This window comes from Borostomias antarcticus, assembly GCF_949987555.1.
Source record: "Borostomias antarcticus genome assembly, chromosome: 12".
NCBI classification, from domain to species: domain Eukaryota; kingdom Metazoa; phylum Chordata; class Actinopteri; order Stomiiformes; family Stomiidae; genus Borostomias; species Borostomias antarcticus.
Window position 1 is genome coordinate 23,833,573 of NC_140245.1, and position 26,584 is coordinate 23,860,156.

The following is a 26,584-nucleotide window of genomic DNA, read 5'->3' on the forward strand; positions in this document are numbered from 1 at the left end:
CTGCTATGAGCACAAGCTGTCTGGTAGTTGCAGTATTTTGAATACATTTTGTAAATATGTAAATAGTTAGTTTGTAAACTAACTCGTCAGCCTTTTCCATTAATTTTGCCTCTTTCCGAATCACATATTATGCAAATTCGTTTATTACATCATCCAGCTCCTTCCAGCTAGATTTGGGAGAGCCAACAGCTACTTCCCTTACAGAGGAGTAGGCAACACCCAGATAGCAAGCGGATCTGGGCCATATACAGGCCAGATCTGGCCCTTGTGGCTTAGTTCCGGCCCATATATGGCCCAGAATCATTACACATCCGCTTGCTATCTGGGCACTGTTTAGGGCTCAGACAGGAGAGGGGTCGCAGGGCTGTAACCCCATTCTCAAGCTGGTTTAGTGCATCCCTACCCAGATAGCAAGCGGATGTGTAATGATTCTGGGCCATATATGGGCCGGAACTAAGCCACAAGGGCCAGATCTGGCCTGTATATGGCCCAGATCCGCTTGCTATCTGGGTATGGAGTACGGAGTATCTAGTACGGAGATATTGACAATTGCAGCCAGTCATACTAAAGCCCATCCATTAGATGCAACTAGAGGCCAAATAATAATGAAGAGGCCAGACCAGTTTATTGGGTGATGAGATACTGTAGGAGTTTAGAATAGATGTTTCTGTCTTGTCTTGGGCATTAGCCCAAATCAAATGAATAACATCACTTACCCCATTCAAAGAAAGCAAATCACCGGAAAATGTTTTAGATTGATGGTGATGCATTTTTAATCATGTTGAAATTAAACAGCCATCTCTGCCTCAGTCTTTACATCAATTTGGGTGCCAAACTGGAATCAAGAGACCCAGCGGCTTACGGGAACAAATCAAAAAGAATTATCCAGAGAACGGGCCTCATTCACCAACGAAGTTAAGAGTTTCTTAGGAAGCGTTTCTTCTTAAACTTCACCTACACCATTTCCAAGAAGATTCCCACCTAAACCATTGTGCTATCGAGAAGTTGGTGAGTCGAGGGTGTGGATGACCGGCATTTATTCAGAGAAGTGACATCTGCACACGAACCTGTAGTATGTCCTTATATGGGGCTGGCGGGGAGTTTACCTATGCTAATTCGTGTGAGCGGCCATACGTTTTCAACTTGAGAAACCATGGGATTCACCATTAAAGGGCAATGCTCGTTTTTGACAACCTGGACCTTATTTACGACATATAAGAAGTTTGACTCACCGAGATCACTTTGGTGTAGTTCGGAGGCCTGTAGAAGAAATTTAAAATCCAGCGCGAGCCAGTATATCCATGTAATGACGCTGGACGGGGCAACGAGAATGCAGTTTCTCAAAATCTATTCTCCGGCTCACATTCTCTGCGCTACGATCGGATTGTTGCTGACGAATGACGACGACAATATTCTCGGCACCAACAACGATCGTAGCGCAGAGAATGTGAGCCGGAGAATAGCCAGTCTGCGCGCTGGCCTGTGCGCATGCGTGCTGGAGCAAGTGGGGAAAGGCGTGTAAAGATCATATTACAGAGGCTTAAGACCCCGTATTTGAAAACCACTACAATGCCTCGCGTTGAGGAATCTCAACTGTCGATTCATCCAATCTGATTGATGAAAACAACCGTTTAGCGGCCGAAATTAGATTTTGAGAAACTGCATTCTCGTTGCCCCGTCCACCGTCATTACATGGATATACTGGCTCGCGCTGGATTTTAAATTTCTTCTACAGGCCTCCGAACTACACCAAAGTGATCTCGGTGAGTCAAACTTCTTATAATATGTCGTAAATAAGGTCCAGGTTGTCAAAAACGAGCATTGCCCTTTAAGAGAAGGCAGGTGGGAACTCTTCCAGCGGTTTACGAACACGTCGTGAATCAGACTGGAGCTTTCCATTCTTGGGAAGAAATTTACGAACAGAACTTAAGATATTGGTGAATGAGGCCAAAAGTTTTTACTTGCAGTTGCTCTAACGAGACTTGGTTCCTCTGCTAATTGTACTTTGATTTGTTCTGTTGTCAGGTTTGTTTTCAGGTGTTACATTGTCTCCCACCATTTTACAACATTTCCTTCCTGTTGTGAAAATGTTTTGTTCATGTTTCTGACCTGTGATATAAGACATGTTCTCATTCCAAGGTGTCTAAACTGACATTTTAGAAATGCATTTCTAAAAAATTGCATTCAAAAGTGTGAGAATTTTTCCCAAAACAGCTTGAGTGTGATTAATTACTATAGTGTATAAACATGTCAACACAACACATACGGACTTCCGTTCATTTCCCAAAGCATAGACAGTGAGATTCAGCAGAGCAATACAAAATCTAAAATGTTTTTCTTCGTTTCAACTTTCCCTTTACTGTAATAAAAGCAGATTGAGGACTCATTGATGCCCGAAGCGTAGATAAGCTACACGAGAGCCTCTTGATAAAAAATAAAAGGCTTCTCATTCCTTGCAGACGATCAATAGCACTATCACATTCACAGTTATCTGTGAACAGATATTACCGGTACATGTGTCTCACAGTGGAAATATGAAACATGTTGGCTCATTGATTTCACAGGGGTCGAAATGTCCAAATGTTTGCTTCTCTGTCTATCTTATTCTCCCTAGTGACATATTTAAATCAGCAACTGAACACGTTGTCTATATATCGACACACAGACTCAATAGAGCTGGTTTCGGAGCACAGATTGTTTTTCGCCAAAACACATGGCTCACTTTCGAAAAAGACCTGAATCTCACTGTGAATCCCCATTTAAAAAATACAGGGAGAGTGGGCAAAGCAAAATATAGATTTAACTCTTAACATTACTTATAATGGGGTCAACATGCATAAACACGTTCCCAATGTAACTTTGTATATGCACCGTATGTACAGTATTGTTTGTATAGGTATGTTTCTGGAAACTCTACCCAGGTAGCAAGCGGATCTGGGCCATATACAGTATGGGCCGGAACTAAACCACAAGGGCCAGATCTGTCCTGTATATGGCCCAGATCCGCTTGCTATCTGGGTATGCCGCCTTAATACATGCTCTGTTCTACAAGTCATTGTCTGGGGTTTGGAAAAGATCTGAGGTAGACTTTTCCATTACTGTCGTGCACAACAGTGATTGATGTGATGTATTTCTGGCTGCTTTCCATTTTGCATTTTTACACAACTTGTGATCAATGATGGATATGATGAGTCTTTTGAGGCAAAGCCAGAACACTTGAATGGTCATCGTTTTCTACAACTGTAAATATTTCATGTGGCTGGATGAAGACATACAAACTCATAAAAGTTTTAAAAAAATTTACGCTGACAAGAATTGTTTTACATTGCATTATCCTGTCAGACTGATGTTTTTTTTCTAGAGTGGTCATGTTTTGGTGTTCTCATTCTCTTTTGAATTTCTTAGATTGTCTCTTTTTGGTATATATCTAATCTCTCTTTTTTTTTTCTTTTTTTTTATTAACTTCAAATGTTTTGTTTTTAACCGTTACTGTTCTCACCTCACTCTGCTTCTCCGATTCGCCAGGTGGCAGTCCCTCCTCTTGGTGTTACGAGAGCATCACCTTGATGAAGAGTACACCCATGGGCGTTCCACAAAATTCTGGGCCCTATACATGAACAATCTGACAACCTAACAATTTCCATGATTTTCAAGGGCCCCCTCCCTACTGGGGCCCTGGGTAGTCAGTTCCACCCCCCCCCCCTCCCACTGTGACACCCATGAGTCCACCACAACCTCCTGCAGACCATGACGTCGACACACTGCCCCCCCTCGTGACCCATTAATGGCCGGGCTGCCAGGGTGGGGTTTGATGAAGGGAACAACATTAACGCGAGCTGAGAGGTGCTTACTCTCGCCCAGAGAGAGGAGGCCTGGGGATTGAATATCTCAGCGCTGCTATTTATCAGCTGCTCCGCCGCCTATTGGATTCCTGACTAATGCACATACTATATCGTGTTCCGCTTTCTATATGTTAAATGTCTCCCTCCCTTTCTCTCTCTCTCTCTCTCTCTCCCTCTCCCTCTCTCCCTCTCTCTCCCTCTCTCTCTCTCCCTTTTATGTATTTGTTCCTTCTCATTTTTTTCTGTTGCTTTTTTCAGAGGATACAACGGAGGATAATGCAACACAGCGTAAGACTTCCTTCCTTCCTCTCAGCCTTCCTTCCTTCCTCTCAGCCTTCCTTCCTTCCTCTCAGCCTTCCTTCCTTCCTCTCAACCTTCCCATCTTCCTTCCTTCCTCTCAGCCTTCCTTCCTTCCTCTCAGCCTTCCTTCCTTCCTCTCAGCCTCCCTTCCTTCCTTCCTTCCTTCCTCTCAGCCTCCCTTCCTTCCTTCCTTCCTTCCTCTCAGCCTCCCTTCCTTCCTTCCTCTCAGCCTTCCTTCCTTCCTCTCAGCCTTCCTTCCTTCCTTCCTCTCAGCCTCCCTTCCTTCCTTCCTCTCAGCCTCCCTTCCTTCCTTCCTCTCAGCCTTCCTTCCTTCCTCTCAGCCTCCCTTCCTTCCTTCCTCTCAGCCTCCCTTCCTTCCTTCCTCTCAGCCTTCCTTCCTTCCTCTCAGCCTTCCTTCCTTCCTCTCAGCCTCCCTTCCTTCCTTCCTCTCAGCCTCCCTTCCTTCCTTCCTCTCAGCCTTCCTTCCTTCCTCTCAGCCTTCCTTCCTTCCATCCTTCCTCTCAGCCTTCCTTCCTTCCTCTCAGCCTCCCTTCCTTCCTTCCTCTCAGCCTTCCTTCCTTCCTTCCTCTCAGCCTTCCTTCCTTCCTTCCTCTCAGCCTTCCTTCCTCTCAGCCTTCCTTCCTTCCTTCCTCTCAGCCTCCCTTCCTTCCTTCCTCTCAGCCTCCCTTCCTTCCTTCCTCTCAGCCTTCCTTCCTTCCTTCCTCTCAGCCTTCCTTCCTTCCTTCCTCTCAGCCTCCCTTCCTTCCTTCCTCTCAGCCTCCCTTCCTTCCTTCCTCTCAGCCTTCCTTCCTTCCCTTCAATCATCTGTCTCGTGCAGAGCTGTAACCCTCCAACACTGTTTCCTCTCTCTCTCTCTCGCTCTCTCTCCCTCTCGTTCGCTCTCTCTCTCTCGCTTTCTCTCCCTCTCTCTCAATCTCCCTCTCTCTCTCGCTCTCTCTATCTCTTCCTCTCTATCTCTCTCTCGCTCTCTCTCTCTCTCTCATACACACATGCACACACAAACTCACACACACATAGACTCCTCTTTCTAAGTGTTACTCAAAGTTAAGGCTGTATAAAAACAAAGTGGCCAGCTCACCGCAGTTTGAAAGTAAACATGATAAAGTTGTGTAGGAGAAAACCTTTCTATTTTTTTTTTTTTTTTAAGTCTGCTCAGTTGCTCTGTCTGTTTGCAGTGTAGTTTCTGTATTTGAGGTGCACTGCGCCATACTTTAAACATGATTCATTCTTGCCGTTGTGTGTATTTCCGTTCCATAACAGTGCCATTAAGATATCCACTAGAGGATAAAAACGATGCACTCCCCCATGTTGTGGGAAAGCAAATATGCTGACTCAAGGATTTCCTCGCATCACTTTCATTGCAGGCTATCAAGTCAGAGGTGTTCTTTGCAAGGAGGGACATAATCTTTCTTTACTATATACCTATATATATATATATATATACACCTGGTTATTACCCAGATAGCAAGCGGATCTGGACCATATACAGGCCAGATCTGGCCCTTGTGGCTTAGTTCCGGCCCATATATGGCCCAGAATCATTACACATCCGCTTGCTATCTGGGTAGAACCACCTAGATGGTGCAGCGTGGACACGTCATCAGTGATGAACCCAGGGTCAGAGGCTGTTTTGGGTCTTGGATCATCAGACACCCTCACCCGGGCGACCCAGCTGGGAGTGATCAGCCCGGCTGACGGCCCGCCACACCCTGGATCCCCCCTCGTGATCCACAACCACCTCCAAGCTTTTCCTGCAGCTTCGATGATGTCCCTGGTGGCTTTTCTGTCTTGCGACCCTCTAATGCCTGGAGGAGGAGGAGCCTGAGTGCCCGGGGTAGAGACTGCCCTGGTAAGCCCCTGCAGCCCCCCCGGACAGGCTCTCATAGCCCTTCTCCACCAAAGGAACTCTGGTTTGTGACCCGGTTCGTTTCCAAATTCCTGGAACCTTGGTTCTGTCCAGAGAACGGGCCCGCGTTTCGACCAGTATTGAGCCGAACCGTTGTACGTCAGCCCACGGCCATGATGTCGTCACGGTTCGCACTGAAGAACCTACTATTTTGTGGTGCCGGTTCGGAACCAGCTTTCGGGTTCCCGAAATTCATTTCTTTGTGGTCGAAATGCTCGGAACCATTCAAAATTAGGTTCGCGAACCGGCAACAAACCGGTTCCCTCTTGGTGGAAAAGGCCTAACAGTGGACCCTCCACCTGGTCCCTCTGCACCTCTACCAGCTCCAGGTATCTGGCCCTCTTTCGCTCATGGGCCGCCTCTATGCCGTCTTCCCAGGGGCCTGAGAGCTCCAAAAGAACCACTCGCCTTGAACTGTCTGATGTTAAGACCCAGTCTGGCCTGAGTCACATTCTAGCAATGCCCCCCGGAAATCTAAGCAGCCAACCAAGGTCCACTTTCAGTTGCCGGTCACGAGCCGAGGCCAGCAGCCCTGTTGAGACCTTGCGCTCGGGCCCGAGGTCTCTCCCCTGCGCTGGTCCGAGGTCTCTCCCCGAGGTCTCTCCCCGAGGTCTCTCCCCTGCGCTGACAACGGTGATTTTGTGCCTTTCTCGGAGTTGATGTTTGCTCTGTTGTATTCCGGTGCCAATGGTATCAGCTACTGCCTTCAGCACCTAGTTATGGCACCATTCTTCAGTCGCAGAGTTTAAATCCATGGCTCTTGGCATTTATACTTCGACCTGTAACTGTTTATTATTATTATTATTATTATTATTAACATTATTGTTATTATTATTACTATTAACATTATTAATATTATTAATATTACTATTATTATTATTATTATTATTACTATTAACATTATTATTATTATTATTAGTTGTTATTATTATTATTATTACTATTAAAATTATTAGTAGCAGTAGTATTGTTGTTATTATTGTTATTAACATTATTATTGTTGTTATTATTATTATTATTGTATTTGTTCTGTTGTTATTTGTGTATCTGTGTGCCACTCGTCTGACTACCATGATGCCTCAGCCTCACTTCTGCCCGTCCGACTACCTCCTGCACGCCTGAACCTGCATACCCAGATAGCAAGCGGATGTGTAATGATTCTGGGCCATATATGGGCCGGAACTAAGCCACAAGGGCCAGATCTGGCCTGTATATGGCCCTGATCCGCTTGCTATCTGGGTACTACCTGAATTATCCGAAGGCTCCGGTATTGGCCAGAGGCTTTTCGGATGGTGTGTAAGCCTTCTGCACACTTTGAAATAAGGCATGTCCATCTTTCACTCTCCCTCTCTCTTTCTGTCTCTCACACACTCTCTCTCTCTCTCTCTCTGCCCTCCCCTCTCTCTCACACACACGCACACACTTTAACATTTATTTGTCACAAACTGTGAAAAATTGCTGCAACTATGTCAAATCCTCTTTTGTTTTGTCATCCTTGAGATATCAATTCCTTTCTTGGGCCCTAACGCCCCCGCTATGCGAGTCTAGAGAGACAAAACTCTTATTTTCCCCTCCTCTCCTCTTCAGTATTCGATGTCTTCATGCTCAGCCTCCCTTTGGAAGTGTCGACTGCACATTCGAGGAATTCTCTGTCCGTTGGTGTGTGATATTCTCCAGAATCAACTTGCTGGACTCTGCATTGAACAACTAAGCATAGGTTCAATGTCACTAAACCTGGCATAGCTTTATCGATGCTAAACGTTGCTTAGTTTGATCCTGAAACAGGGTGCCCACAGCAGTAGAAAGCCCCTGGGTGGAGACAGTGGCCATGTCCTCCTCTGCTGTCTGGAGTTCCTAAATTGCATCTGCAATCATTTAAATTGCCTTAGCCTTGTCACTTTTGTTATCTATAATCAGGACCTCTTTTGTGCGTGTTCACTTTCCAGCTCTAATCCAGTTGTGGGGGAGGAAATTAAATGTGCAGCGGTTTAATTGGGAGAGTAAACCTCCCAAAGGGTCCTCCTTGTGTGTTGTGCTTCATGGAGAGGACAAGCAAAGAGATAAGAGGCTAGCTCGTTGAGGCACCTTTGAAGATAGTGAAATACAGAAATCAATTTGAACGTCCAAACCCCCAAATGTCCAAAGTTCAAAATGTCCCCTGCTCCCTTTCTGTGCCAGGACAGCAGCTGGAGCCGTGTGCAATGCGAACGTCTGAACATTGTGACAGTGATTGAGGTGTTTTCAGCTGCTGGCTGTCTCCTGCGAGCGTCTGAGAACGTGCTATTATAGCGGCACTAGGCCATTATCCTCAAGCACCCAACCGGTGGCACCCGGTGGAAAACAAAAAGATCCTTCTCTTTCTGCAGCCTGTTGTTTTACCGGCCGCTTGGCGTTCGCAGTAAGCTACACGGTGTTCAACACTGTGTTCGTCGCTTGTCTTGTCATGTACAGTGTCTTATAGCAGCCATTGTGCTTGATAGCAGCTGGGTAAAGTCATTAAATGTAATTGAACTGTAGGACAGAGAGTCTCAGGCTAGAGATGCATCCTGTTACAACCGACCCCGATGGAATGTCTAGGGTACAAAGGAGGACAATAACACAGCTTGTCTAGAGGAAGCTATAGGTTTAAAAAAACCTTGTGGGGTGCTCAAAGGAAGCAGCAGGCGGACAACTGAGGTACCTTTTATAAAGAAATAATATTTACAAATGTACCGGCCACACAGACAGACAGACAGACAGACAGACAGACAGACAGACAGACAGACAGACAGACAGACAGACAGACAGATAGATAGATAGATAGATAGATATACAAATAAAATACAAAATACATGGAGGATAAATAAATAAATCAATCAATATCTTCCCCTAGCCCTTCTCCCGAGGGAAGGAAAGAATGGGACCCCTCCCCCACACCCTACACATGCAACAAGCCACAATGCACAGGAGACAGGTGATTGGACGAGACAGCTGGAACACAGGTGGACTTGACGGAGACTCGATGGATGACAATTAGCAGGGGGGATCACGGAGGACACACGGACGCCTGGGGCAGACACACACACGGATGTAACAAATCTGAATAACTTGTCTTCTCCTCTCCTTCTCTCCACCCCTCTCCTTCTCTCCTCCTCCTCTCCTCCCCATCATTATCACAGAGTATGTACACCAGTGTCTGGAGAGCGGCAGCAGCGTCTCTTACCATTCTATCCATGTCCTCCATCCTTCCAGCAGCAAATCCACACATTAATCCCTGCCAGGCATCTCGGCAGTGCTCCTCCCACTCCCTCTTTGTAGAAGGACCCCTAACCTCCTCCTGAACTCTATGAGGCTCTTTAAAGGGAAGCAGGGGCCCCTCTAGTAGTCCATAATCCCCTCTCCATTCTCAATCTTGTTCAATCATTTATCTCCTCAAAGGCGAACTCTGCCGCTCCCCCGGGGGACGGTTGCGGAAGCGATGGGGGAAATAGTCGTTCCCAAGATGGGGGAGGAAACGGTTTTCATTGTGAACCGCTAGACAATGCTCCCGAAGTGGCGGCGAAGCAGCGGCTGGTCTCATCTGATAGGGCGAGACGGGTTTTCCCCCGTCGGCCCGGACAAATTGAGCTCCGCACCTGCGTTCACCTGCATGGTGTTTTTTTTTTTAAGGACGTGGTTAGGCTAATAATAGGATTCACGTAAAGTAACAACACGCTTTCACCAAATCATCACTGGGGACTTAGGAGGCCCCAATTAAACCCCAGATAGCAAGCGGATGTGTAATGATTCTGGGCCATATATGGGCCGGAACTAAGCCACAAGGGCCAGATCTGGCCTGTATATGGCCCAGATCCGCTTGCTATCTGGGACCGGATCTAATCAGATTTGATTTTTGTTACTCATCGTCCGTGTTTGAAAGACCATCCTCTTCCTCTGACCTCTCCAGTAAGTCGGCACAGGCCTAGTTTCTACAATATTTATAGTTCATTTACAGTAAACCCTGATATTTACTGTTTACACTTTATAATACTGTATGTATGTATGTTTGTATTAAGTGTATATATTTTATATATGTTTACAGGTCGAGAATTTATTTCCCTTGCTATCGCCGAGCCCTGTCCGCAGAGCTAGTGTAGTATAACCTCACCACACTGTTGGGAATGGAGGAAGAGGGGTCATTAACCATCTTTGTGAGCCACCCAGCCAACTACGCTTGGCTGGGTAAATTGATGGGAGAGCTTATCGTGTCAAGCCTTATGTGCAGCTCTGCCCATGGGAGATTTCCTCATTAAACCCAACTCTGGCCACAGCTTCAACTACCTCCCTCCTCCTCCTCCTCCTCCTCCTCCTCCCTCCCGACCACCAGCACCCAACTGTACAGCTACGGATGTGAGGAAATGCTTTGAACCGTGTTAACAGAGCCATCTTCCAGGAGCCAGCATTATCCTTTCACTGTGAGGAGAGAGGAGGGGGAGGAGTCGGACACTGTGGGTTGTGCTTTGTTATCTGAATTCACAGGATTTCAGAGACACTTTGTTGCCTGAGTAAAAGGAGTTCAAACCTGGTCACACATTATGGAAATGGTCAATGGCAATATAATGTGCATGAATCATATAGGCCAAATAAAATTGTTTTAGATATATTTTTAAGGCATTTCTGCTTTAATAGGATGGGACAGACAGGTAAGGTGGGAGAGAGAGAGAGAGAGAGGGGAAGACATGCAGCAAAGGGCGTGGGCCGGATTGAAACCCACGCCGCCGCCATGAGGATTAGCCTTAAATGGGACACGCCCCAGCCCATTGAGCTAGCGGAGCGCTCTGAATGAAGCCTGCATATTTTCAAACGGTGGTGATTATTGCTTGAGTCGAGGGCTGGGTGATTCTGGCTCAGAGTACAAGTGGAAGCAATGGCACAGCTGTAATGCATCAGGCGTGATTGTACCTTTCTTTGTCATTTTGTAATATGCATGAAGAGTCTAATGGTAATCCGTGACTAATGATATAATATAATATAATCACCTTGCTGGTTCCTTCTTGGTCTTTTTCGGGCAGGCTTGAGGACAGCTAGAGTCAAAATGACCGTGTCAATGAAACACAACTGAAAAACAACTAGATATTACATTTATTTCTAAAGAAAATGTGTGTGATTGCTGTGTGAAAGCAGGCATAATATTAATGCAAGTATTATCAAAAATAGATTTAAAAAAATTATGAATGGAAATGAGTATAAAGCATGAAAAGAATAAATGGTATATAAGTATGAGTATAAAGCATCAATAAGCTTGTGAGTGTTTCAAAGTTTGAATGTAGTATCTAGTAAATCTCCCATTGACTTCCATACAATTCTTTAAGTTCAATAGCTCAAAAAATACAAAATGGTACTGCCATCAAAGAGATGATGCGTTAAGCAATGAGACCTCACTTCCTGTTTACACAGCGTTGCGTTGACAATAGCTGAATCCCAATCTGAGTGCGCAAACCACCCTTGCGGCCCCTCGCACTTGTGGCCTGAGGCCTGAGCACTTAATTGACGTCAGCTGGAAGGGCCAGAGGGTGCAGGGCCGTGAATTAAATGGGACAGCACTTCCAGTTTCGCTCAATGCCCCTCCCACTTCGTTTTCATTGGCTGCCGCGTTCCTCCGACGCAGAGGCTGCTCTGACGCTCCCCTCAGCTCTGCAAATTGACCGATTGACGTCTGTTTTAATTTAGTAATAATTAAAAAATTATGTTGGGTGGGATATGTTTGCAGCATGTGGATTTCAAGATAAATGTTGTGTTATCTGCAAATGTCATCATTTATGTGTGATGCACTCGGATCATGACTCGGATGCACTCAAGCACTGTGTCACATGAGACGCGGTGGGCTGTGGGTATTTTCTGCTCCTAAGTCCGTGAAATTGCGGACTTTCGGTAAGTGCGGTTAAAGTGCGCAAAATGGCGGCAGTGGCGCACTTGTGGACTTAGCGATTCTGTTTTGGGACTACCCTGAGCCCTCGTGGACTTAGCGGGAACGCGCATGTAAGGCCACAAGGCCGCGAGTGCTCTGCACTTGCGCCTAAGTGCGCGATTTGGGATTCAGCAATTGAGTGGCGGCCATGTTAATTTGTGCATGCTGATTTTTAGGGAGCATGCATATTAGTAGAATGTCAAAGGGATGATGCGTTAAGCAATTAAAAGTCTTGGAAAAGGTTGTTGCCGACCAGCTCACCGCGGTACTGAATAACCACAACATACTTGATAAATTCCGGTCTGGTTTTCGTCAGAACCACTCCACACCCAGATAGCAAGCGGATCTGGGCCATATATGGGCCGGAACTAAGCCAAGGGCCAGATCTGGCCTGTATATGGCCCAGATCCGCTTGCTATCTGGGCAGAGACTGCTCTTCTCAGAGTCTCTAGTGATATTATGATGTTCTCTGATGTCTGTGAACGCTGTCCTGGTGCTGCTTGACCTTAGTGCAGAATTTGACACTGTGGATCATCAAATCCTTGACTGGTTTATCTCTTAGCTCTTAGATAGGAGTTTGTGGCCCCTGGCCCTTTTAAGTATGAGTTCATTGCCTTATCCTGTGGCGTGCCCCAGGGCTCCATTCTGGGTCCGATTCTGTTTGCTCTGTACACTGCACACTGAGACAACTTATTGGCAAATATAAAGACATCCAATACGACTGCTATGCAGATGATATTCAATTGTATCTTTCTTCTTTTTAAACCTGACAGGGTTAACAAACTCAGTGTATTGCATGATTGTCTGTCTGCAATTAAAGACTGGATGACCAGTAACTTTCTTCAACTGAATGCTGATAAAACGGAAGTTCTAATCATTGATAGCAAGGAAGGTAGATATTAGGGAAGGAAGGAAGGAAGGAAGTTAGATAGTAGAGAAAGAAGAAGATGGGAAGGAATGAGTATAAATGCTACCAGTAGTCATAAAAGGGTGTCTGTAAGAGAGCTTGCTCTGGTGTGTCACGTGCTTACTGATTCAAAATGACTGACTCAAATCCCAACTGCCCACTAACAAATGAACATTTCATCATTAATTTTAATGGGAAGGCATGGCCAGCATCAGATAGCTCTAACATAAGTAGCACCTTTCAGCAACAAGGCAATTCAAAGTGCTTTACATGAGACATTAAAATTATCAAGACAAAGTGCAACACATAAAAGGTCATATAAAACAAAATGCAGGAAAAATAAAATACAGGAATAAAAGTCACAGTGCAGTTTATGAATGAATAATTATTTGATTTAATAAAAAGCAGCGGTAAAAAGAAAAGTCTTTAGTCTTGATTTAAAAGAACTGAGAGTTGCAGCAGACCAAGCAATCAATTATACCTCACTTCCCCCTGTAACTTAAAAACCGTACGAGTGGCGACAAGTTAGAAAACTAGTATGAATTCGAAATTAGCAACTCAAAGCTAGAGTGAGTGGAGCTCTGAATATTTGTTTGAATAGTGAACATGGTTTTCAAACAACACTGAATATGTCAATCAATCAATCAATCAATCAAAGCTTTATTTGTATAGCGCATTTCATACCCAGAGGCAACACAATGCGCTTTACAGAGAACAAGGGAGGTGGGCATACGACCCACTCTCTACATATTCCAGAGGGAAGCAAAAAAACAGTAATCACCCGGGGGCCAGATTTCAACAACTATACAGTAAATTATAGTGTTTAGATATTTGAATGCGAGTGAAAACATGACGGTACTGAAGGTATACGGAGAAGACGGGTATGGATATCTATTCATAGCACAGAAATGTTCTGCAAATTGACACATACTGTAGCTGGGAACTTGGACGATGGGTCACACACAAATAAGTAGGGACCCGCGTCCCACCAGCACTACCAGTGAGTGATTGTTTGTGGTCGGAGGCAATGTACTGTGAGAGCAGCCAAAGGCAACAGAAGCATTCAGGCAGAAAACAGGTGAATGTGTGTGTGTGTGTGTGTGTGTGCGCGCATGTGTGTGTGTGTGTTTTTTTCCTCCCTCTAATATCCGCGGTGACATCCTGGAACCTAATGGAGTCAACTGACCCCTCTGTTCTCTAACTTTGTGATTTTCTGCATGAATAATAAATACTACCTCTCAACAACTCTGGCCCCCTGACTGGCTGCTTTCACGAGCCTCTGCCTGGGCACCTCCAGGAGGACTGCAGCTGGAGCCTGCTTCTGTACTCTCATGACACTCACGAGTTGTTCTACAATCTCATATTTTGTGATGACCTTGTGCTGACCTTGTGAACTGCAACACATGGTATAAAGGTGGTGTGAAGATATTTTATTTTTCTGAGCTGGAGAGAAAGGGCAGCAGGGGCAATGTGGAGGGGGGTGGTGGTCAAATATGAAGATTATAGATACAATAAACAAAAATTAACAGCTTGGGCCAGGTCTACCCAGATAGCAAGCGGATCTGGGCCATATACATATACTTGTGGCTTAGTTCCGGCCCATATATGGCCCAGAATCATTACACATCCGCTTGCTATCTAGGAACCAAGACGTAGAACAGAAAGTGAAAGCTGAACTGCCCAACATATGTTGTTGTTGTTGTTATTCTTTCCAAACTTCATCCAGGAACACATAGTCCACTGTGCACCCTGAGAAACGATGCTGTCAAGTGTGTTCCTAAAACCTTCTCAAAACAAACTGTGTAGGAAGAACTACTAGTCAACAGCTAGCAGAAACAGCCCAGTCAGGGTCCGTGTGGCCTTGCTATGGTTCAGTCTGAGTAGGAGTGCTACTGTATTCTCTGTGTTACAAAACCAAAACCTTGGAGCTCCATTTCGGTTTGTCTCCTGACCCTAAGAGCAATGAAATGCATCGTAAACAGCTCATCATTTGTGATCTTATGTTCACAAACAGAGAGATTGGAATGTTCTTTTTTCTTAAAACTTGACATTTTGGAGATGCAAGGTTTTCGCCCGACAGCTATGAAAAGAAGGTGTTAGTGGCAAAGAAACAGCATCTGAGTGAAAGCCTTTGGAAACCATAGCAGGGAAAACACACCAGCTATGTTGGACTTCAATAGGCATACCTCTAATCACCGGAGTCAACAACACGACTTCGAATGGGATAAAAGGGAACGGAAGTAGAGAGGGAGACAAAAAAAACACGTTTTGTCCTTCCAAACCGTCTATTAGCCTATCGCCACGATACGGTTTCAAGGGCGCACGTTCTTGGCTTTGTTCACTTCCTGGGGCTTGAGCTCAGTGGCATTAAGATGTGAAGCTAATTGGTGCCGGTCCCAGGCGACTGGTGCGATGCAGGGGGAGGAAACAAGCTGAGTGTTACCCCCCAGACCACATCCTGTTGTGATCACTTTCAGACCTTGGCAGGGACAACACAGGGCAGGCAGAGGAGGACGAGAAGAAAGGGGGGGGGGGGGGGGGGGGTGCTTTAGAATGAACCTCTTGGCTTGCCATCTCACTTCCTGTTAATCCACCCCGATTGGAGTTCTAATCTTTATTGACAGAGCGAACGAAAGTGTGTGTGTGAGTGTGTGTGTGTGAAAGAGAGAGAGAGACAATACCCCCTAATTATCACAATTCAAAAGACTTTATTTCAATTATATAATCACCTCAAAGAGAGTGACATAGACACACTCCATAACAAAGCCTTCGCCTCCAGAGAGATTCTAACGAGTTGTTTCCTCAGCTAGCTGGTTCTGGGACTCTGGTCACAAACATAAACCCCATTAGACTAAACCAAATTATACGAAAACTGACAAATTGGCCATCAATCAAAAACCAGAGCTAATTGGAATGCTGGCCCTACAGAGAATAGACAGTAGCAGAATCTGAGAACTCTGATCCAGAACGAAGGGAATCCTTGACTTTCAATCAATCAATGAAAGCTTTATTTGTTGATTGATTGATTGAATCCTTGACTTTATGTACAGACTCAGTGAGCACAGCCTTACCATGGAGAGGCCGCCACAAGCAGACCTGTCTCCCAAGAGAAGACAGACCGTGCACCCACTATACCCTATGAGATGGAAACCCAGCTGCACTTCTACTGCGATTGTACCAAGACATCCGAGACACATACTTCCCACAGATTACAAACTCCCCAAAAGATTTTTTGAAGACATGACGAATAACAAAAAACCTCCATAGCTGCTGGGTGATCTGGCTGAGGTACAGCAATGTGCAAACACAGCAGCAGGATTTATGAGCTGCTGTGACAGGAAAATGACGTCTAATGGAATATTACCATGCAAAGACTGTCAATCATCTGTGTATTCCGGCACTTTCTACACTGTGCTGATCGCTGTGCATAGACATACAGTATTATAGCCTACTGTACATACAAACAGAACAGGTACCTTTAAATACATTTGTAAATCAAATGTAAAAAATAAAAATGTTGCAGTGTTTACACAGTCCTCACTTATTTGTGTTTATGTTTTTCAAACTGCAATGTTCAAATGTGTCTATTTTTATCTTTACTTATCTGTGTGTTTGTGTGTGCACACGCATGCGCGCGTGTGTGCGCACGCATGTGCACGTGTGCCTGTAAGCAACCAACGTGTTAAGGACGTGTTGTTTTTATCACATCTGACTGTTCTAAGAATGTCTATATACACAGCCACGTGTACACATTGTCTTATTCTAGTATATCTTTAATTGTATGTAAATTTTTTTGGTTTTATGTCACACTTGCTTTAGCGATGTAAATGTATGTTTCCCATGCCAATAAAGCCTCTTTTGAATTGAATTGAGAGAGAGAGAGAGAGAGAGAGAGAGAGAAAGAGAGACAGAGAGAGAGAGAGACTGCAAACAGAACAAGTAGAGAAAGTCTTGGAAATTCTCAAAACTCCTACAATCAAATAACAGTATCTACATTATTACTATTATTATTCATATTTCATTCAACCAAGTTAAGACCTAGAAATACACTCTCTTTCGCCAGAGAGAGATATCAATATGTTCCTTGTCGGAAAAAATGATAAGGAAAAACATCCCTGATATGCCTTCTGTCTCCTATCATTTTTGTCGACCGATGAAGAGATTTGCAGACAAATATTAGGCTATTGCATTTACTAACACAATTCTGCTATACTGCAGGCGAAATTTATTCATGGTGACAGTAATCGAGGTGAAAAAAAGAAGCAGATGAGCCCTGAAAACCCTGTTTGGTGTGTGTGTGTGTGTGTTTCGAGTGCTTTGTTTGTCTAACCTACCAGCCAGAGGCATGGTGTTTCATGGTCAAAGTGCACGGTCGACTATATGAAAGCCTCGGCTTCACTCCCACACTCTCTCTCTTCCTCTCTTCCTGAGTGACATGCGCTTAACGAGCTCAACTAACCACGCTTAACGAGCTCAACTAACCACCGGGCGATGTCTTGTGTAGTTTGCAATAGACTAAAATTACTTCTCTAAATTACTACACTCTCTCTCTCCTCTAAAATTACTTCTCTAAATTACTACACTCTCTCTCTTCCTCTAAAATTACTTCTCTAAATTACTACACTCTCTCTCTTCCTCTAAAATTACTTCTCTAAATTACTACACTCTCTCTCTTCCTCTCTCCCTGAGTGACACGCGCTTAACGAGCTCAACTAACCACCGCTTAACGAGCTCAACTAACCACCGCTTAACGAGCTCAACTAACCACCGGGCGATGTCTTGTGTACTTTGCAATAGACTAAAATTACTTTCCCAAAACTACTTGTCATGCAGTCGCCTTGGTTGCGAGGGCCCAGGTGATGGGTAGGGGGCGGAGACAGTGTCCTTATTGCTTGGGACTGAAATGTCTGCTTCTTGGTTTTCAATTCAAGTTCAATTTGGGAAGCAATACCAACATGATTGCTGTTGATGCTGCAGCTGTTGTTGTTGATAATGATGTTGTTGTGGATGTATCTTAAAGAGTGCATATTCTTAAGCTGCTGTTAAAACAGATCACGTTATCTCCGAACCCCCTGGGAGCTGGCTGGCTGATGTGTATATGAAATAGTAATTGCTTTATATTCCAGTGAGACAGATTATTATGGCTGTCCATTTCACTTCGTGGGACTCTGTATTCTGAGAAGCACTCTCTCTCCCGCTCTCCCCCTCTCAATCCCTCTCTCTCTCCCCCTCTCAATCCCTCCCTCTCTCCCCCTCTCAATCCCGCTCTCTTCCCCTCTCACTCACTCTCTCTCCCTCTCTCTCTCCCTCTCTGTCTGAAGAGGAACAATCATTTATAAAGCACTGTCAAACACATTTACATAAAGAGGTACAGGGACACCTACTGGCAGTGCAGAGAAAGTGTGTCCCTCAATATAACACAATGAATAACTCAACATTTAAAGGTTATAGATATTCATAGATAATCAACACAATTCATACATAATCAACACAGAGGGGAACTCAAATCAAGCTCACACATTATGTTTTTTCCTTGTTCCATTGGAGACAGTTGGGGGCGGAATAATCGTATTAATCATAAATAATTTGGTCCATCTGAACTCAACATTACTGTTTTTGGGGGCAGAACATTCTCAGCATATTGACTGCCCTTCAAATCCCTCATGCACGCACACAGTGTGCTGTTGTGTATATAGTGATAATTATTCATTTCAAATCAATGTTGGCTGAACGGATCTTTCCAAGGAAGGGAACCCAACTCAAAACAGTGCATGAATTAGCATTGTATTATTTGAAGGCTGCATAGCACAGCGTGCAAAACCAACTTTAAAAACCTTGCATGGTGTACTTCTACAGTAGAAACTACAGCGGCAAGACGAGAATACATAGCCTGAAGTATGGACAATTATTCTCTCAAACAATGAACCTCACGCATCTATTAGCAGATGGTAACTGGTTCTATTTAATGTCTGAAAACACACAGATTGTAATCTTGTATCTCATCTCCTCCGTGTCAGATCAGTACACAGTTAACCCGCAGCTCTGCACTAATAAGCACCCGTCTGTTAGTCTTCTCAAGTGAACTGCTCTTCATTAAGAAAATCAATTAGCATAACATGCAGGCAGTGCGTGTTTGTGCGCGCGCGCGTATGTGTGTGTGTGTGTTTGTGTTACATCCATGGTGTGTCCCCAGCCTGGGAGTGCGTTACCCACGGTGGCCATACGAATAGCCGCGGCTACGATTCATCAACAGAGACAGTCAAGCGTGATTTGAGTAATCAGAGACTCCCACAGCTTTGGTGAAACAGAGAGGGACAGAAACCGTTCATGTGTGAAAGAACATAACGGCTTGTCTGAATGCATGCCAGTTCAAGTCGCACAGAAAGGGAAGTTGGAGAACATCTTGCTTCCGTACTTCCGTACGAGCGGGCAGGATGTTCAACACTTGAGGCTGCAGAGTAGTTGACGTTTTGATTGACAGGATGGATGTCGTGATATTATTGGCCTAAAATCTAAGGTACCTGGTGTCGTAATTGCACGTGACCTACCGTTTTCCAGGAAGTATAAGAAATTATATACTTTGATATAAGATTACAACAAAAGTAGAATTTTTTATTTTTTGGGGCATACATCGTTGAATAGGTGAACACTATGACCAATTATGTGAACCAAAATGGGACAGAATGCTTTTTTCATTTCTGTGTGACTTTAATAGGCTATCAATCAGGGGCAGAGCCAGAGGGGTGTCCAGGGGGGCACTGGCCACGCCTGATGTCTGATTGGCCACCCTGGGTGCCACCCCTAAAATGTAATTGGCCACTGGTAGTTTGATTGATAGTTGACGTTGATTGACAGATTGATTTCAACTGAGTCTTGTTAAAAGCAGTGGTGCATTTTTCAAATCAAGGACTTTACTTCTAATCATGACTCACTCTAGTCATGCAAACTACTAGCCTACTGATTTGTTTGTGTAGCCTACCAGACATGCGACGACAGAACCGCGAACAGTAACCTATCAATATGTATACATTAAGATACATATACTAGATGACTGGCAGAATTAATATTGAACCATGCATGGTTTACTTGTACGCGATTACACAAAGTGTAAGAGGGCATATGGACCAAAACGACCGTTGAGAGTGAGATCAAACCCAAGCAGGAGCCTCTAGTATGGGTGCCGGGTATTAGGCCCTGCCTCGCATCACCCTTCCTCCTCCTCATCTCAGCCCGCATCCTCTAGACGCATGTCTGCTGTCTCCACCACTTGAGCCAAAGATCCTGGCAGGAAACCACCTCATCCCAGCACTATGGCAATCCCCGAGTGACAATAGCACCAGATGGTGCAGTAAAAATCTGTTAATTTCCCTGTTTATGCCAACAGACAGCAGTCTGTGCCGATTATGGCCTTACAGGAAGTGATTCATGGTTGATAATAAGCAGTTCATTATAACGGGACTGATCAGATGTACGGGTTAATGTGTTGGATTCTAATAAACCCTCATTCCGAGCTCCCTCTATCGCCACACACTATTGTGTGCGGCTCTCTCCTCACATTAAAATCTGACGAGGCTTGCTCTTGGCATTTTTCAATAAACATTTTTCAATAAAGCCAGTCAATTTCCTGCGAAAGTGTGGTGAAGGGTACTCTTTCACTCAACATAAAAGCCTTTTAGCGTACAGGAGGCCCAGTTTCTAATCGGTGTCTGCTTTCACTTCACAGCAGGGTTTTATTGCCAGTTCTGGACAGGTTTTGACGCCAGGTTTTAACTATTCACTAATGGTATGCTGACTTTCAATTTAATGGAATTAACTGTGCCTGTCCCATTCTACCTACTGTAAATGATGTCCTAGTAGGCTTGAAACAGAATAGGACAGAGGGATGTTATCTATCATTTCTTAACACCTGTAGCTCTTTTGCTTCGGGAAGAGATGTTACCCGCATGTTTGCTATTCGGTTGCACCATTGTAGCGTGACTGTGTGTCTAATAAAGCATTTAGGAAAGGTTTGAGTTATGAGTTGTGTATTACCTGATTCTGTCAAGTGCTATGTTTACAGTTGTTCTGTTTTTTTTACGATTGGTTTTTCAGGTCTGCCTACACTTAGCCTACTGTATCTATAAGAGCAATGTTACAATTTACTTCTAAGGGCCAATACTAAACTGTAGGCTACTTATCATATGTTCATATGAATATCAAGATCATATATATATATATAGTACAAGCTCTATCTATCTATATATATGAATATATATATAGTACAAGATCATATATATATATATCCTACTGTAGTTAACACTTTGTTATTTACAAACAATGAACTCACTATGAAGAGTGTGTATTATTGGCTCTGTTCTGACGTCAGTGGGAAGGGGCTGTTCATGTCCTTGCCCTGTAGGCTAGCAGCAGAGTCCTAAACTGGAAGGGTGCTGCACAAGAAGCCAGTGGTGAGAACGGAGAAGAGAAGTTGTGTGGAAGAGCCTGGAGCCGTTGAACACCAGGTGAGCAGCAGCTTTCTCCAGGAGTCTGATGGCCAACGCCGCAGGGTGTCAGCAAGTAGGGAGTTGCAGGAGTCCAGGCGGGAGATGACAACAGCCTGGATGAGCACAAGCGAGTTCGCAGGACTCATGAACGTGCGCCCAGCGTCCCCGAGGCTCGTTCACAGTATATTTCTAAAATCGGCTCGATACATAGGGAGGGAAAGTGAAAACATGCGCCCCTAGCGGATTTGTTCCTATCGGAGAGGAGTTTCAATGTAAACTCCCATAGACAGGATTTTCTAATATTTACTACGAAACCATTTCGGTGAAGTTATCCAAACAAAAACTTGAGTGTTTTTACAATAATAAATCTACCAACTGTGAGAATTTCAAACAGTATTTCGCCTTCTTTCAAATTTTCGAAATTGCTTCATTCCTCCAATCAAAGTCAATGGAATTTAAGAAAAATATTTTCATAATTCGGATTGTGATTGAAAATCAACTATGATCATCAGAATCAATAAAGTTTGGCCAACAGCGGAGTTTTTTTTTTTTTTTAAGCTTCTGAGTTCAGAAATTCCTTTTTTTTCTCAGAAATTCTGACTTTAATCTCAGAAATTCTGACTTTAATCTCAGAAGTTATTTCTGACTTTAATCTCAGAAGTTATTTCTGACTTTTTTCTCAGAAATTCTGACTTTAAAGTCAGAAATCATCATTACCAGACTCCAATTGTTTTTCACTGCCATTGTTTTCGCGTTTGGAAATACATGGAAGTGAATGAGCCATAGTTAGCCGTCAGTTGCTTTCACTTCCATGTATTTCCAAACGAGAAAACAACAGCAGTGAAAAACAATCGGAGATAATAATCTCTCCTAGCTAGGCTGCCTTGGCTTCTAGGTAGTAACTAAAGTAGATAGTTCCGTTTAACAGCATATATCTGCATGTCACTGCTGCCATGACACCCGTGGCCTGGCCCACTTCCAGGGGGCTTTGGATGTAGGTTACTCTATTAGACTGGAACTAGCTAGACCAGAAACCAAGCAAATAGAAACGTCACGCGAGGCTAGTACACCCTGAAGCACTACTGAACCCTCTGCTTAACGATATGACCAGTGTGACTAACTCAAATCACACAAGAACATGCCTGTCCTTTGAATAAAGTGTTTTAGGGAGGGAAGGCGGTTTGATCCTCCCAACCTCGGTCAGTGTTCTGGATTTGACAGTAAACCAACGGAACATCTCTGCTAGCTTGCTGACTTTTTCCACATTTTCAGATCTGTCTACCCTTGGCCCAGATGACGCAAATATTTGTATATGGCACATTGAAGAAGGGTCAGCCCAACTACTTCAGGATGCTGGACAAGTCCAACGGGCGAGCCGACTTCCTGGGTCACGCCACCACAGTGGAGAAGTACCCGCTGGTGATTGCTGGAAAATACAACACTCCGTTCCTTCTCAACATTCCCGGAGAGGGACAGCGCGTGAAGGGAGAGGTCTACAGCGTCCACTCCCAAATGCTTGAGTTTCTGGACGACTTTGAGAGCTGCCCAACCAAGTACCAACGGACCCCGGTCCAGCTGGAGGTGAACGGATGGGTGGGACAGGGAGAGGGGGATCCGTCGGCAGGAAGCATGATGGAGGCGTTCGTCTACAGCACCACCACCTACCAACCAGAGTGGGCCAAACTGGACAACTATGAGAGCTATGATTCTAATGGAGATCATGGACTGGTCTATCAGACCAGGGAGTCCAGAGACACGGGAGCAAGTCAGGATTAGGCGTCATAGATATATATATAGATATATATATACACACACACACACACACACACACACACACACACACAGATCATATATATATAGTACAAGCCATAGTAGGCAGGCCTATTAACACTTAGCTATTTACAAACAACAATGCTACCTGCTGACTCAATCAAGTAGATGTATGTCTTGGTCTACTTGGTAAATGGTAAATGGACTGCACTTATATAGCGCTTTTATCCAAAGCGCTTTACAATGGCCTCTCATTCACCCATTCACACACCAATGGCGGCAGCTGCCATGCAAGGTGCTAACCTGCTCATTGGGAGCAATTTGGGGTTCAGTGTCTTGCCCAAGGACACTTCGACATGTGGACAGGAGGAGGCGGGATTCGAACCGCCGACCCTACAATCATTGGACGACCCGCTCTACCACTGAGCCACAGCCGCCTAAAGGGAAGTGCATAGGGCAGGTAATGTCTTTTGTTGAGAGACAAAAGTTGAACTAACAGCAACAAAATAGCTGACGTTACAGGAATCATCCATGTAACTGCTTTAACCACCGACAGCTACTGAAGCTAGTTGTGAGCTCATGAGCTAACTGCCTATCACAGTCGTATTATGCTAGATTTATATTGGAGGCATTGGAACTGATGTGTCCAGGTGACAAGATCTATCTTAATTTATCAGACATTATTTCATGTCATTTGGGTTCACAGCTGTTTCAGTGGCATGGCTAGCTGGTTCCATCCTATAGTTCTTACCAGTCCTGCAGAGAAACAAGCCAGCCCAGCCCAGACTGGCTACTTCTTATATTCTCTCACACTTGGATTAATCTGATGTGGTTATATGTGATGTTATTATTTTATTTAATGTGCCTATGTGCTCTCATTTTGTACATGTGTTGATGCATATGTCCGTTTTTGTTTTTTGTTGTTTTTGTGTGTGTGTGTGTGTGTGTGTGTGTGTGTGTGTGTGTGTGTGTGTGCGCGTGTGTGTGATTCGTATTGTATTTTTACTGCTTGCTTTGACTTGTACAGCACCTTGGTCAACATGAGTTGTTTTTAATGTGCTTTAGAAATAAAATTGATTTGCACAGTCCAGAACAAATTCCTAGTATGCATGAAAACCTACCTGGCTAAAATAAATCTGAATCTGATTCTGAAATACAAATACATAATGCGGCCACTAAAGCGCATCTCTGCATACTATTTTATCTCCAAATGCACACAGCAAAGCTCGCGAGAGTACAAAAACATCTGTGTTCTTGGTCCCTTGAGTGACGTAAGCGTTCGGACGATCACGTGATTTTTGCCGAGTAGAAGCAAGGAAGTGCACTTTGCTTCGGAAGGTAGATCCAATCCCTCCAGCATCCTAGAGGCATCCAGTTAGCTACCCATCTGACTTTGTAGAACTTCTGTGAAGACCCAATGAGAGCATTACGAGGAGTCGCTCTTTTCACGAATCTTTTGGTGAGTAGCATCCACTACAGGGCAAAGAGTAGCCCCTCACACGACTGCGAACCTGACGGACTAGATGTCCCTTATCGGCTCCCGTTAGCGAAATCAGGTTCTATTAATATGGGTTCAACGGTCACTCCGCCTGGTTATCGGATCAAAACTACTCGATAAAGTATCGCATCGCAGAGAATTTTCAAAGGTACTCACAAAAGCAGGAGGGTTGCGTCTTCAAAAACGCATGGTTTTTAAAGAAATGCGCTGCTAATAAACATGTTCAATCTTACGCTCAAAACCGGCTCATATTTTCACAAAATGAATCACCGCCAAACGCTCGTCTTCTTCTACGCTGCTGCTGCGTGCTGCCGTCCAATCACAGCGCAGCACCCATGACAGCAGCGTGCTGCCGTCCAATCACAGCGCAGCACCCATGACAGCAGCGTTTAAAACGCGTCATTTTTTTTCCAACCAACTTCTGCCATAACCACGCCCCCGCGAGTTTTCATTGGACAACCCTAACCCTAACCTAACCCTAACCCAATGAAAACTCGCGGGGGCGTGGTTATGGCAGAAGTTGGTTGGGAAAAAAATCACGCGTTTAAAACAAATACTGCGTTCCCCACCTATTGCAGAATAGTAATATGTCCAGCCAGACTAGTTATATGTCCAGCCAGACTAGTAACATGTCCAGCCAGACTAGTAATATGTCCAGCCAGACTAGTAATATGTCCAGCCAGACTAGTAATATGTCCAGCCAGACTAGTAATATGTCCAGCCAGACTAGTAACATGTCCAGCCAGACTAGTAATATGTCCAGCCAGACTAGTAATATGTCCAGCCAGACTAGTAATATGTCCAGCCAGACTATTAATATGTCCAGCCAGACTAATAATATGTCCAGCCAGACTAGTAATATGTCCAGCCAGACCCGTCTCCGTCGGGACTACTAGCTTGCTGACTTTTTTCACATTTTCAGATCTGTCTACCCTTGGCCCAGATGACGCAAATATTTGTATATGGCACATTGAAGAAGGGTCAGCCCAACTACTTCAGGATGCTGGACAAGTCCAACGGGCGAGCCGACTTCCTGGGTCACGCCACCACAGTGGAGAAGTACCCGCTGGTGATTGCTGGAAAGTACAACATCCCGTTCCTTCTCAACATCCCCGGAGAGGGACAGCGCGTGAAGGGAGAGGTCTACAGCGTCGACGCCCAAATGCTTGAGTTTCTGGACGACTTTGAGAGCTGCCCAACCATGTACCAACGGACCCCGGTCCAGCTGGAGGTGAACGGATGGGTGGGACAGGGAGAGGGGGATCCGTCGGCAGGAAGCATGATGGAGGCGTTCGTCTATAGCACCACCACCTACCAACCAGAGTGGGCCAAACTGGACAACTATGAGAGCTATGATTCTAATGGAGATCATGGACTGGTCTATCAGACCAGGGAGTCCAGAGACAGGGGAGCAAGTCAGGATTAGGAGTCATAGTTATATATATATATATATATATACACATATATATATATATACACACACAGAGATCGTATATATATAGTACAAGACATGGTAGGCGTCAGGATTAGGCATCATAGCTAGATTCGTACAAACATTTTACATTTCTGATACCTCTGTGAGTCTAAACCAGCCACTGCAAAACCTGTAATTTGGTGGAGGGGAGTCTGCTTGTGCTAGTTCCCACTTCCTGTGGGGCTACTGTAGTTCTACTTAAATGGAATAGCCTACCTTGGCGACTAACACTCCTGACATAATAATGATTGAAGTACTGGGGTGAATAATAATGATTGAAGTACTGGGGTGAATGTCTGATCCACATCTTTTGATGACCCGACAGGGTGGAGCATCAACCAATCAATCAATCAAAGCTTTATTTGCATGAGACAATGTGCAAAAGTTCTCTGTTAATTTGTTAATTTTATTAAGAATTTAGAAGAAGTCCAGTCGTTTTCAACTTTCACTTTTTATT

General features: G+C 44.5%; 2 protein-coding genes across 2 annotated transcripts; both read left to right on the forward strand.

The window, feature by feature from the left end:
• Nucleotides 1–22,678: 22,678 nt before the first annotated feature.
• Nucleotides 22,679–23,161, forward strand: LOC311315829 (gamma-glutamylaminecyclotransferase-like; the record flags this gene model as incomplete). Its single annotated transcript, XM_084446526.1, has 1 exon — nt 22,679–23,161. One exon carries the CDS (start codon nt 22,679–22,681, stop codon nt 23,159–23,161), a length of 483 nt encoding a protein of 160 aa, XP_084302652.1.
• Nucleotides 23,162–24,470: 1,309 nt separating this feature from the next.
• On the forward strand, nt 24,471–26,079 carry LOC311315830 (gamma-glutamylaminecyclotransferase-like; the record flags this gene model as incomplete). Its single annotated transcript, XM_084446527.1, has 2 exons — nt 24,471–24,614; nt 25,576–26,079. Exons 1-2 carry the CDS (start codon nt 24,573–24,575, stop codon nt 26,077–26,079), a joined length of 546 nt encoding a protein of 181 aa, XP_084302653.1. The 5' UTR covers nt 24,471–24,572.
• Between the last annotated feature and the right edge of the window lie 505 nt (nt 26,080–26,584).